Source organism: Trichechus manatus, unplaced genomic scaffold, assembly GCF_000243295.1.
Source record: "Trichechus manatus latirostris isolate Lorelei unplaced genomic scaffold, TriManLat1.0 scaffold00220, whole genome shotgun sequence".
NCBI classification, from domain to species: Eukaryota; Metazoa; Chordata; class Mammalia; order Sirenia; family Trichechidae; genus Trichechus; species Trichechus manatus.
In genome coordinates this window covers 3,048,695-3,062,566 of record NW_004444156.1, presented here as the reverse complement: position 1 = coordinate 3,062,566, position 13,872 = coordinate 3,048,695, and the positions used below count along the sequence as shown (strand labels likewise).

The 13,872-nt window shown below is 38.6% G+C and overlaps 1 protein-coding gene across 3 annotated transcripts in view; it reads right to left on the bottom strand.

Moving 5' to 3' along the window:
* LOC101360108 (DExD/H-box helicase 60) overlaps positions 1-13,872 on the bottom strand; it is a 96,241-nt gene that overhangs the window by 48,886 nt on the left and 33,483 nt on the right. For all 3 annotated transcript variants that reach the window (XR_002825958.1, XM_023742864.1, XM_023742863.1), the window contains exons 18-22: positions 12,420-12,539; positions 10,920-11,015; positions 8,151-8,266; positions 7,212-7,354; positions 7,002-7,111 (exon numbers count right to left, since the gene is read on the bottom strand). Coding sequence is in view for 2 of the 3 variants with exons in the window: in XM_023742864.1 (XP_023598632.1) it covers positions 7,002-7,111; positions 7,212-7,354; positions 8,151-8,266; positions 10,920-11,015; positions 12,420-12,539 (585 nt within the window). In the remaining variant the exon portion in view is untranslated. The remainder of the gene's footprint in view (positions 1-7,001; positions 7,112-7,211; positions 7,355-8,150; positions 8,267-10,919; positions 11,016-12,419; positions 12,540-13,872) is intronic.

Genomic DNA, 13,872 nt, shown 5'->3' with positions numbered 1-13,872 from the left:
TCTACATTCTACCTTGGTGAGTAGCGTCTGGGGTCTTAAAAGCCTGTGAGCAGCCATCTAAGATACTCCACTGGTCTCACCCCTTTGGGAGCAAGGGAGAATGAAGAAAACAAGATACAAGGAAAAGATTAGTCCAAAGGACTAATGGACCACAGCTACCAAGGCCTCCAACCGAGTACAGTACAACTAGATGGTGCCCGGCTACCACCACTGACCGTTCTGACCAGGATCCTAACAGAGGGTTCTGGACAGAGCTGGAGAAGGATGTAAAACAAAATTCTAACTCACACAAAAAGACCAGATTTACTGGCCTGACAGAGACTGGAGAAACCCTGAGAGTATGACCCCCAGATACCCTTATAGCTCAGTGGTGAAGTCACTCCGGAGGTTCACTGTTCAACTGGAGATTGGACAGCCCCATAAAACAAAACAGGACTAATGAAGCACAGCAGTCCAAGGACAAGGACTAGAAGGCAGGAGGGGACAGGAAAGCTGGTGATAGGGAACCCAAGGTTGAGAAGGGACAGTGTTGACATGTTATGGGTATGTTAACCATTGTCATAGGGCAATATGTGTACTAACTGTTTAATGAGAAACTATTTGTTCTGTAGACGTTCATCTACAGTACAAAAAAAAAAAAAGAATTATCTATGTGAGATCAAATTGACAACAGCAACTCAAAAGGTTTGATGGGAAGCCTAGGGGACAGTGAGTTGAAAATAATGGTGATGGAATAATTTGGAAAAGGATAGTGAGAATAGCAGCATAACTGGAAGAATGTAATCGATGTCACTGAATTGTACATGTAGAAATTTTTGAAATGGTGTATCACTGGCTATGTATATTTTCACCAAAAAAAAAAGATCCTCCAAGGTCAAGAAGGGAGAGTGTTGACATGTCGTGGGGTTGTTAACCAATGTCATAAAACAATGTGTACTGACTGTTTAATGAGAAACTATTTGTTCTGTAAACCTTCATCTAAAGTATAATTAAAAAAAATTAAAAATAAAAGAGAGAAGTGAGCAGAGAGAGATGGGGGGACCTCATACCACCAAGAAAGCAGCGCCAGGAGCAGAGCGTGTCCTTTGGACCTTGGGTTCCTGTGTGGAGAAGCTCCTAGTTCAGGGGAAGATTGATGACAAGGAACTTCCTCCAGAGCCGACAGACAAAGAAAGCCTTCTTCTGGGCTGACTACCTGAATTTGGACTTGCAACCTACTAGACTGTGAGAAAATAAATTTTTATTTGTTAAATCCAAAAAAAAAAAAAAAAAGACTCAGAGGTATATCTTAGAGATGTTTTGTTTCCACTGAGAAGTAAGCAAAATAGAACTAGCATAAATTATTGTATAAGAGATTTGTGTGATATGGAGCGAACACAGAACAGGGTGATGGCAGAGGGCTGAACTGACCACCTGTTGCCCCACTAATTACTAGTATCTCTTCTCCACTTTGAATCTCTCTTTTGTCAGTACTGAAAGATGGAGATAATAGGATCATATCTAAGGTCTCTCAGCTCTGTAGTGGAAGATATTTTTCTTAACTAGAAAAGGAGGAAAATTCTGCTTTAAGGGCATGTAATTTTGAGTCACTTTATCACTTTTTCGAAGTGAAACACCTTAGCATAACAGATGCTGGTATAACACTAGGTGCCATAAAGCCCAGCCTGCTGCAGTCCCTCCTTACTCATAGTGTACTCCACAGGTAAGAGACCAAGGCAGACAGGTGCTTTTCACAAACTATAAAGCAATACATAAATACGACAGTGTTATGAATATTATGAGAATTACACAACCATCCCTTCTAAGATTCCTTCTCCCTTCTGAGATTCTTTCTAAGGAGAAGGGACAAGTAAATAAACCAGAAATGTTTGAGATTAATGAGTAAAAGATATCTAATTTATTGGTGTCAAATATAATAGCCTCCAAGAATAAACCACGTAAATTCAAATTAAAAACTGATAAATTACGGGAAGAAATTACAATTCATCCTGTTTCTATGGTTATATAAAAATAACAACTAAGCAACTGCTATGGGAAACGAATTTTCCTTTTGTATTGGCAGCTATAAAGGTTATGGGCAAATTTATCTTTCACATTCTGTGAAAGTCTGATTTTATTTTCCCCATTTCTGGTTTTCTTCCCTGTCTGATTCCTGTTGACCAGTATTTGCATCTTTATTTTTAACCTGACTTAAATTCTTTTGGAGCAAGTTGAAAGTAAATAAATCATCACTCTGGTCACATGGGTTATCTGTAGGATGACCGTGGACTTTTCTCTCAGTGTGTGTGGCCAGCCTGGACTTGCCTAAAGAGTTTAGGAAGAACACACTGAGCACCAATTTCCCCACCAACTGAGAGACAAGGGCTTCTCTCCATATGTTCAGGGCTATGGATCAAAGAAGTAAGCCTCTCCCATCAGCGAGGCTAGTTAAGCGGGACCTGAGCTCCAGTCGGGGGGGTTGGCCAGAAACCAGCAAACAGGTAGTGGACTCCCTCTCACCACAGAATACAGGCTGATGAAGAACTCTGTTAGCCCTAGAAGGTGTGTGACATAGGGTCTATATTCTATCTGTTCCTATACTGTATTTTAACATGTAATTACACTGAAGAGACTATCTGTTTGCATTAGTATAATGTTCAAATGGCATTAATGATTCAAGACTCTGTCTTCAGTTCTGGAATTAAATCTGATTATCTGAACTAGCAAACAAATACTTGGAATTATTAATAGATTTGCACTTTAATCAAATAGGAGTAATACTATTTTTGCATTAAATTGTTTTCAACTAAATTAACTGCATTAGGTTAATGAATATTTTGCATTAAATTCATTGTTATATATTGAAAAATAAAGAAATTTTTTACTCTTTTTTCTATTTTATCTTACATCCATTGCTTATAGTCACTATCGAAGACATTAAGGGGTACTAAACTAAAAATATTTAAATGCTAATAGGTGCCAAATGCTAACAAAATATTAACCAAGAGGACCCCTGAGATACGAAAGTAGAGAAACCCCAAATGCCCACCAAAAAGGTTTTATACCTCCTAAGACCTTTAGCTCAGCTAATTCTCTATGAACTGCCTCCAGAGCTCAAAACGGGATATTGGATAGATGGAAGATACGTGGACTTGGTTTAGACAAGAAGATGCAACCTCTACCCTGTAACTAAAATTGAAATTGGCTTGATGATGAAGATGATTCTTTGTTTTTATGGGTACCAAAAAAACAGTTACCGTCAAGTCTATTCTGACTCATGGCAATCTCCAAAGGATTTTTCAGGCTGTGCCTTTTGGAAACAGATCACCAGGCCTGTCTTTCGAGGCACCTGAGGGGGTGAATTTGAACCACCAACTTTTCAGTACGTAGTCAAGTGCTTCACCATTTGCACCACCCCATGAACGTACGGGTACCAGGCCAGACTAAGTTCAAAGATAAGAGCTAGGCCAACTTCAAGACAAGACTCTAAGACCATCTTTAGACATGCAAAGAAACTTCTCACAAGATCGCTGATTTGGTTCTGCCTTAAGCCTTCTGGATGTGTTTACCATTCATTTAATCCGCAGATATTTTAAAATGGAAATTAAAACTTCCTATTCTCAAAAAGTTTACACATAGTATCTTCTGCTGGTTTCAACCTCTAGTATTATGAATCAATTGTGTGTGAAACCATGGTCCCTGAAACGTTAATAAGTATTCTTCAAAAGAAGTACAGCCAGAATGCACCTTGGAAGCGAGGATGGCAAGACTCTGTTTCATGTACTTTGGACACGTTACCAGGAGGGACCAGTTCCTGGAGAAGGCCATCATGCTTGATAAAGTGGAGGATCGGTGAAGAGGAGGAAGACCCTCAACGAGATGGACTGACACAGTGGCTGCAACAATGGGCTCATGCATAACAACGATTGTGAGGATGGCGTAGGACTGGGCAGTGTTTCGTTCTGTTGTATGTAGGGTCGCTGTGAGTCAGAACTAACTCAATGGTATCTAACAACAACAACCACCTTCTTCAAAAAAAAAAAAAAGAGAGGAATTTCACTGGCGCTCTATTAAATAGGCTTTTTCCAAGACTTCTCATTGGAAGTGTTAAAATCTCAAAGAAGGAATTATAGTATGCAGATTTTTTTCCCAAAATTATTTGACAATAAGATACTTGTTTTAATAAATAGCTATTAACAGGTTATAAAACACTCATTTGGAAATTCTGAGCTAAAGAATCCACTCCAAACACAACCCAGTTGACAAAAAAATGGAGACGATGTTTGGTGGAATGGAAAGTACAGAAAAGTTTGTGTTAGAATGTCTATTCTAATCCCACTTCTAACTGCTATTTTATCATCCATAGTATAGGAATGAATATACCTGTACTTCCAACTTAGGGATTGTGGTAGGAACAAATGAGATTAATGTATCAGCAGATGCTTTTTAAACTTTTAAAACTATAGCATGCAAATAAATGGACAGAGTCCTCATTTAGCCTCTCCCAGTCTGAGCACTTAAAGCCAGCTAGATGGCAAAGACCACATTATACCAGAATAATAAATGCATATATTGTTTTTGAATGTTGGTAATTTTTTCTCTAATTAATTATCACTTGAAGTTATTACTTATTCTGTCTAACTAAAATAAATTGTCATGTGCTTTATGGGAATTATCATGATATTTAACATAAAAATCTTCTGGTTGGGTTCAAGAGTACTTACAATTTCTTAAGGTCTCATAGCCTTTTACAGAGGCCTGAGTTTCCGTATTTCTAAAATGGGGGATAATGCTTCCTATGCCATAGGTTTACTGTGAGGATTAAATTACATAACCTATGTAACAGGCCTAACTGGCACATGGTTGATGTCTCAATCAAATTAAATTAATTTTCAACTTACAGGTTTTCATTTTTTAAATCAGTTTAATAATTCTGAGGATAAAAGCTGGGAATTCAGTTCAGTTGCTCTCTACCACACGGTACCTAACGAGCTGACAAAAAAGTCAGTCTAGGCAGAGAAGGAAGGTAAACAAAAGGTCATAGATGTATGCTAGTCCTCATTCATAAACACACAATCGTATTATAACATGATGCTCTTTTTGCCAACCATATTATTGATCCTAATCTTATACATGATGACAAGCATTGCTCCAAGCTGAGCGAGAAGAGACACACAGCAGTTATTTCAGGGACTGCCCAGGGCTGACCTCTCCCCAGAGCCAAGCAGCTGTTCCTGTATGGCATCATCATTGGTGACAAAGGCCAAATAACTCTGCTCTTTGTCCAGGAACGAGTCTTACATGGATTGAAGGCAATCCCTCCCCACAGCTGGATGAAGGCCAGCTCCCTCATCCTGCCCCATCGCTTCCCTTCTGAACCATTTCCATGAGAGAGGCACAGAGGAGAGGATGCAGGCAGAAGGGGCTTCTCTTCACGTTGCCACAGTTTATTCTTTTACTTGCCACTCAGCTCCTTCATACTGATCTGAAGTGTACAACATAAGATCAGGAATGGTGTTCTCATTTGGAAAGGTCGACCTACTTTTTATCACCGCTACTTTAAAAAAGGTACATGCTCGACACCCTTAACCACAGCTGTCCAAACATAATGTAATGCCTCAGCCTTTGTTTTCTTCTTACGGTCCTGCTGCAGAAGTCTAAGTCTTAAGAATTCTCTTGCAAGAGCAGGGCCTTTGCAGAAGTCATACAGGGTCAGAGCACACCGCAGCAGAGCTGTTGCTTTCCAGTTATTCCATAAATAGCTAGTGAGAATGGGGCAAAGGCTCTTGTACCAAAATGATAATCCTGCCGAGCTCTAAACCACTGTACTCAGAGCTGCTTCAAGAGAACCTGTCTTGAACCATCCTAAGGAGAATATATTACTTTTAAAAAAATTATGCAGTCAAAAAAAGTCAGATACAGATGAAAATAAGGTAATCATTGGATGAAATAAGATAATCACTGGGTATCAGGAAGGAAGAAAGAGGGAAGGAGGGAAGAAGGTAATGCAAATGAAAAAAGTAAAAGAGAAGGGAAGGAATCAAGGAGGAAAGAAAGGAAAGCAGGAGAAAAGTTGCGAGAGAAGAACAGGATCTGGACAACGGGCACTGGACTCGGGGGTGCAACATTCCAGGTACAACATATGGCATGAGGGCCTCTAGCAGTAAAATACGAGTGCATGAGTAGAAAGGAGGTTGGGGCCAGGCCACAGAAGACCATAGATACCAAGCTAAAAAAGTTGACATTTATCCTTTTCCAGGGGAACGCCATTAAAGGCTTGTCTAGATCAGAATTATATTTCAGAAGGATTAATCTGCCAGGAAGGAACCCTGGTGGCCAATGTTAAGTGCTTGGCTGGTAACCAAAAGGTCAGTGGTTCGAACCCACCAGTTGTTCCATGGGAGAGAAGATCTGGTGATCTGCTCTCGTAAAGATTATAGCCTAGGAAGCCCTATGGGGTGGTTCTACTCTATCACATGGGGTTGTTACAAGTCAGAGTTGATTGATGGCACCTAATAACACTGAAGGAAGAGTTAGTGGCAGAGAGGTGGACAGAATGACATTGGCGTAGCAAAGAAAGAAAGTGGACAAAAATAATGTCCAGAAATAAGGTAAATTAACCAAAGAATTCACGGTAAAACTTTTAGTCATTTTCAGGCTGTGTGGATTCAGACACCATTGAGAAACCAACAAAGACCATCCTGGGTATCCAAAAAAAAAAAAAAAAACCCTGTTGCCATGGAGTCAATTCTGACTCATAGAGAACCTGTAGGACAGAGTAGAACTGTCCCATAGGGTTTCCAAGGAGCGGCTGGTGGATTCAAACTGCCAACTTTTTGGTTAGCAGCGTTAGCTCTTAACCACTGCACCACCAAGGCTCCCATCCTTAAAACTAAGGTTAAAATATCTGTTGCGGGGTATGTTTTCTGCAATTCTGCTAAGAATCAGGCAGCTTTTCAATTATGATACATACACTAAAAATTTATATTACTCAAAGCAAACACAGCTAAAGCATTACTTACATGATCTGCTGTGAGTGCAGCACACGGGTGAAAATGATCAAAACAAACATCATCGTCTTTCACGGAACATACGTGCTTCTCTAAATCATTGTATCTCTCTTCATAGAGGACTAAAACATGAAGTACAAGAATTTCCAAATCAATTGACACGCAATGACTAGAATAATCCTCAGTAAAATATAAAAATGCTTATGGCTATATCAAACATACCAAGTCTAACTTTATATGATTGTTTCATTTGCGAGGAGTCTTTGTGAACATTGGAATGAGAGCCAGTCTTTCTCTTAGAAGCAGAATTTTCTCCGATTGTATTGTCTGTCTGCTTCCAGTACCGTTTTACTGATTGTAGCCACCTCAAAAAATAAATTTACATATTATTGAGGTAGAACATGGAGTTCTTTCACACGAAACAAAACATTTATAAGTAAATAAATAAATTTCATATGCCCTGAAAATTATACTTCAGAGAATAGGCTCTGGAGTCAAACCACCTGAGATTGAATCTCAGCTTCTGTATCTATGAGCTGTGGCTCTTTTGGTTGAGTCCCTTTACCTCTCTGTGCCTAATTTTCCATTAAGATTGACAGATATATAAGCTAAATGAGGATACGCAAAGCCCTCAGAACAGGACCTGGCACTGAGAAAGCCTTACAGGTGTCTTTGCTATAATTGCCATTATTACTAGAGAAAAAAAAAAAATCAAGCTCCATGACAAAATAATCTGTGGCTATCAATAATAAGGCTTTGCTATTTTTCTAAATAGGCTCTACAAGTGGGATATTATGAAGAAATCTCAGGGTCCCTGGCTGAGTACGTCATTATACCTTTTTATTTTTCACTTCTTGGTGAAGGACAAAGAAAAAGGGATATAAATATATCATTTCTGGTGAACCTTTTTTGAAATAGGAGGGAACATTTCCTACTCAATTTTAGATCTGCCTAGGGAAGTCCTTGACTGTTCTTTCTAGAGGATGACTTCGGTCAGTACCTGCCAGGATGCAAAAGACAGGCTCTGTTCTTTGAAGATGAAGAGATAAGTTAATAAATTCACCCAAAAGTTACAAAACCCTTCAGAACCCATACAGAAAGCATAAAACTCAAACATTCAAAATAGGTAAGTATTCTGTCCCAAGTGGACCCAACACTTACTCAGTGAGATGTTTAGGGTTACTTATTGTAGCAGAAAGGGCCAAAAAGGGGCATCGGATCATGACAAGGAGGTGCTCCCAGACTTCTGCTCCAATTTCTCCACCAAGACAATGCACCTAGTAAAGAAAAAAGGTTCTCAGCTGAAAAGCTGATTTATAAATTATAAATGAAAATAAGATATGGAAGCCTGAAATACTCAGAGTTTCCCAAAACTCAGCGTTTGTCAAATTCAGGCAATAAATCTCAACACCTAAAATTTCAATTCCCTTAGTCAATCTATCCCAAATTCCTCTTTTTCTTACTTACAGAATTTTTTTCACATTTACGTATTTCTCTCCATCTCCATTTATAACCAAGCCACCATTACATCTCACCTCAACTACCACAGTATCCTGCCTGCTATCCCTGCCTCCGTTCCTGACCCCTACATTCTTCAAACACAACCAAAATGATACGTTTAAAAGATAAATATTGGTCAGTTCATGTCCCTAGTTAAATTTCTTCACTATCATCCCATTGCACATGGAACAAAATACAAACTCCTTACCAAAAACCACAACCCATTGCTGTTGAGTTGATTCCGACCTATAGCGACCCTATAAGACAGAGTAGAATTGTCCCATAGGGTTTCCAAGGAGAACCTGGTGGATTTGAACTGCTGATCTTTTGGTTAGCAGCCAAACTCTTAACCACTGTGCAACCAGGGTTTCCTCACAAACTCCTTAACAGGGCATATAATGCCAAGCATAATTTGGCCCCTGCTTACCTTTCTAGCTTCATCTCAAGCCACTCTTCCCCACATTTAATCTGCTCCAGGCATACTGGCTTTTGCTTTGTTGCATTTCTACTCGGAGCTTTCACATACTTATTGTTCCCTATGCTCAAAATGCTCTTACCCACTCTCTTACTCAGGCTACTTCCACTTAATCTATTGAGTTCAGCTTAATGTCACCGCCTAGGAAACAGTTCTCTGACCACCCGTTCTGGATGTCCTCCCTCGCCCATCCTGCCGTTATTGGAGACATGACAGCCTGCTCTTTCTCTCCATAGAATGGACCAATGCAGACTAATATAGTCATGTGTGCACTTACTTGTTTAATTCCTCTTTCTCAGTTAAACTGTGACCTTACACCTGGGTATCCCCAGTGATGATACAGTGCCTGACGCTGAGAAGATACCCCATAAACATTTCCTGAATAAATGAATGAATGCCTTTTGACCAAACAGAGCAAACTGAGGTGGAGTCAGGGAAGATTCTCAAATGTGGTCTTCATTAAACAGATTATAACACCTGACAATCAACTGAAAAGGGCTTACTCTCAGAGAAGCCTAGTAATAAAAAAAAAAAGAAAAGAATATTTCAACTACTCATTGGCTTTGTCCTGGCCAGAAAATTTACCACTTTGCTGAATATTAACCTTACGCTTTGTACTAGCTGGCACGTTTCTCTGACTCTGATGGACCAGATATTAACCTTCAAAACCCATCAGATTCACCCTTATGTAAAATTGGGAAAACTGAGGTACCCAATGTCATATGACTTTAGAGTTTTGAGATTAGACTATAATTCAAGGTTCCAGAGTGCAAAGGCAAAGTTGTTTTTATTTTGCTTTTTTTTTTTTTAAGGAATAGTCAAGGCCTTCGAGAAACAATTTACACAGATTAACCAAAAATAACTAATACAAGGAGTTATTCTGGATCAAACAAATCTATTCAGGATCAAACAAATCAGAAAGTATTTTCTACTATTTGGTGGCTCCAAAGTATAAAACAAGAAAAAGGTACAGTAAATAGAGGTTTGTCATCTATTTCCCCTTTAGGCTGACAAAACCTTGTAGCAAAGGAACATATACTTTTAATATGTTAAATCACTTTGAGTAAGTATTGTTAGTAATGCTGCTTCGTATCTTTGCTAAATATCTTCTCTTTGTCTCTATAAATATCTACTATTTTCCACCCTGTTCTCTCCATCCAGGGAAACTGACCAATAAGGATTACCTCAAAATTGCTCCCATACCCTCTGGTTCTATTGGATTTGGCCAGTGGAGAGCCCTGGCTATTGATCAGAGGAAGCGGGTAGAATGAAGCTGAGGTCTTTATTCCCTTGTCTCCCTTCCTGGAAGATTATCTTGATTTGGCTGTGTACATCAACCACGGTAAGATGAGCTCCTTCCAATGTGGTCAACTCAACAGGAACCTCCTTCTGAATTTCAATAACTGCTTCCTCACCTCGTCCTTTTAGGATTAAGGTAAGCTTCTACTTCTGGATTACTGAACTAACTCTTATAGTTTCCCTTGTACACATACCTTTTAAAAACACACCCTTCTTGATTCTTGAATTTTGAACATGCTATCCGTTCTCTGTTGGGACCATGACTGATGATATACATTCCATAATTCCCAATATTGTTGGCAATTGTAAGGCACTATTCTTTGCCTTAGAGATCTAAGATTGGGTTTTGAAATCTCTATCCATGGAAGCTTATGATATGGTGGGTGAATTCTGTTCCCCTGAAATAGCAGTCACCAATGGAAGGTTCCTCTCTCATACGGAGATCTACAGAGTGAACCGATCTACCCTGTGGGGTCACAACAGGCAAATGGAGCCAAAAGATCGATCGTGATTCACTGGTGAGACAGTTCCAAAGGAAGTGTCCCTCCAACCTGAACGTCAACCAAGGGGGCTGAGGTCCCGAAGCACCAGAAATCCTCCTTATAGCATGTATGCACAGTAGGACATCAACCCAGAGAAATAAACACCAAACGTACCTCATCAAATATAACATATCTGATCTTTTTCACCCATTTTTGGCGATGAGGAGCAAGGAGCAGAATTTCAAAGCAGGCAGGCACTGTAATAAGTACCTAAAAATAATAATAGTGTGTGAACTAACATTCCAGCACTTACTATGGGCAGACAGTTATATGAATATATATATATATAAAAAAAAAAAGTTTAAGTCACTGAATGTACCTGCTAGAAACCAAAAAACCAAACCCACGGCCGTCGAGTCAATTCTGACACATAGTGACCCTGTGGGACAGAGAAGATCTGCTGATAGTTAGGATAAAATACCAAAACCAAACCTGTTGAGGTTAAGTCAGTTCTTACTCATGGTGACCCTAGGAGTTACAGAGTAGAACTGCTCCATAGGGTTTTCTTGGCTATTATCTTGAAGGAAGCAGATAGCAAGGCATTTCATTCATGGTACCACTGGGTGGGTTTAAACCGCTAACCTTTCGGTTAGCAGTCAACTTGAAGCCATTTGCACCACCTGGGACCCTAAGCTATAATAATGCCTCTGAAAATGAGTTTCATTAAAATTGTGATGCATTAGTTTGAAAAACATGAAATTGCAATTTTTGTAGGTCAAAAACAGTAAAATGTCAGCTTTGAAGTTTAAATTCTTAAATGTATGAGCATTCCGAGTATTAAAAATAGAAATAGTTCATTGTCTCGGGTTTGGTTCTCCAAAACTTAACTGTGAGATACACTTTGGAGTACAAGAAGTTCATTAAAGATCAACAACTATGACAAGTTGGGGCAAAAGGGACGTCAAACTGTAAAGCCTGACGAAGCCTTGGTATCCTGTTTAGAGTTCTGGAGTGAGTATTGTCTGTCAGAGTTGTCCCATACCAAGGCAATATGGCCGGATGTTTATACCCTTGCCTAGCTCAGGACGTCACAGGCAGACCTGGGAGAGCTGACAGCTGGTATTTGTCCTGACCAACACTCCCCATAGCTGGGCAGCTAGTCTTCCTAGAAGGGCAATCTGGCTAGTACATCTCCATGTCTACCACACAATGTACTACAGCCATTGTTTTGTTTAGTCTTAATTGTTTACCTGGGAGTTTACTGAGGAAAATCTGTATTTCTCTATGATTTGCCTAACACCAAGTAGACTATCAGTAATACAACATTTTTGACTTCTCAAGAAAAAGAAATTATGATTGGAAAGTGGTTTTTGTTAATTTTCTTATTACTTATTGGGATTTCCATATAACTTTGAATTCTTTTATAAACCAAGATGCAGTGAGTATTTACTGAAATCTGAAATCAAAACATAAGCGTCGTTAGAGAAAAATCTGTTCTATTTCTCATGCTTTGCAATGTAATGATATTAAATTTTCTCTGAAACAATTTTACCTTTCATAAATTCAAGGAAATTATTTCACATGGCCTTGTGAAGATGCTGAAATCCTAGTGAAAGAGATATATAAGTACTGTTCCATAATTTGATAATAAAGTCATTAATTAATATACCCTACCTGACAGTTGAGGGCATCATGACGATACTCCCTTGTAAAAACACCACATAGAGCTTCACCACTTGGCAGGTGTTTGGAAAAACGATTTTCAACAGTTGCTGACACTTGATTCACAAGGGCCTGATTGACAAGGAAAGAGATCTATTAGCAACATAACAGGGTGCAGACAGGTGAAGCCTTAACACACAACAGACTCTGTCTAAAAGTGTGTTCTTCCATGAGTGTAGAAAATTAATAATACCTTCCTTATACCCATCTACACTAAATACCCTAAAAGTGTCCCTTTCAGATGCTTAACTAAGCATATAAACCTCATTGATAAATCTGTCTTAGAGTAAATGGAAAAAAAAAAAAAAATAGATAGCTTCATCATAAAGAAAAAAAAAGGAAATGACCCCACACATGAGACGAAACAGCTGAACGCCTGGATGACTGAGACTTAGAGAGGAGCTCGAATCTTCTATAGAAAGGAGGTCATGTGAAGGACAGCAAAGACAGATGTGTGGTTCCTGTGTTTGGGGACTTTCCTTGACTTCTTCAATTTAAATGTCTGCATGAATAATTAGACGGGGCTTTAGACCAAGGAGGTAGCCTGGCCAGTGGAATCTGAGTGTGGAGAAACCTACGAATATCTATTTCACACTTTAGTCCCCCCCACCCCAAAATTATACTATGTAGATTAAAGCGTAAATTTTAATCTATAACCATAAATGTACTATAAAGTGAACATTTTCATACATTCTCATTTATTTGAGCACATACACAGAAACCCTAAATGAAGATATCAACGTCTGACTATACAAAGATATTACTAAAATACTGTTATAATTAAAAAGACCTTAAATATAGTGAAAAGACAAAATGATAAATGTTAAAAATATTTGCTGTATTCATGTCAGAGACTGGGTTAATATGTTTATTATACAAAGTTCTGATAAATCAATTAAAAAAAAACCCTTCCCAAGAAAAAGAAACACGGGCAAAATGCATCAATAAGTAGCTCATAAATAAATTCCAATGCTCAAAAACCATAAAGATATCCAAATCACTGTAATCACAGAAATGCATGTTTAAATATGAATAATGGTTTTCACCTATGAGTATGGCAAAAACTTATTTTAAATGGTAACATGGAATGTTGGGTAAGGAAAGAGACTAGACAGGCCATATACTTCCAGTGGGAATAAAAATGGATTCAAACTTTTAGGAGAGTAATTTAGCAGTATGCAGTATGTATTGCATTTGACTTAGTAATTCCATTTATATAATCTTAATTATTTCTGGACATATCTTACTAATTTCCTGCAATGAGTGCTTACTGCTTTTATAACCATGAAAAGCAAAGAAAAAAGAAAAAAGAAAAACTATAATCGAAACTATAGTACTAAGAGTCGTCACTCGAATAGACATATGCACACCTATGTTCATGGCAGCATTGTTCACAATAGCAAAA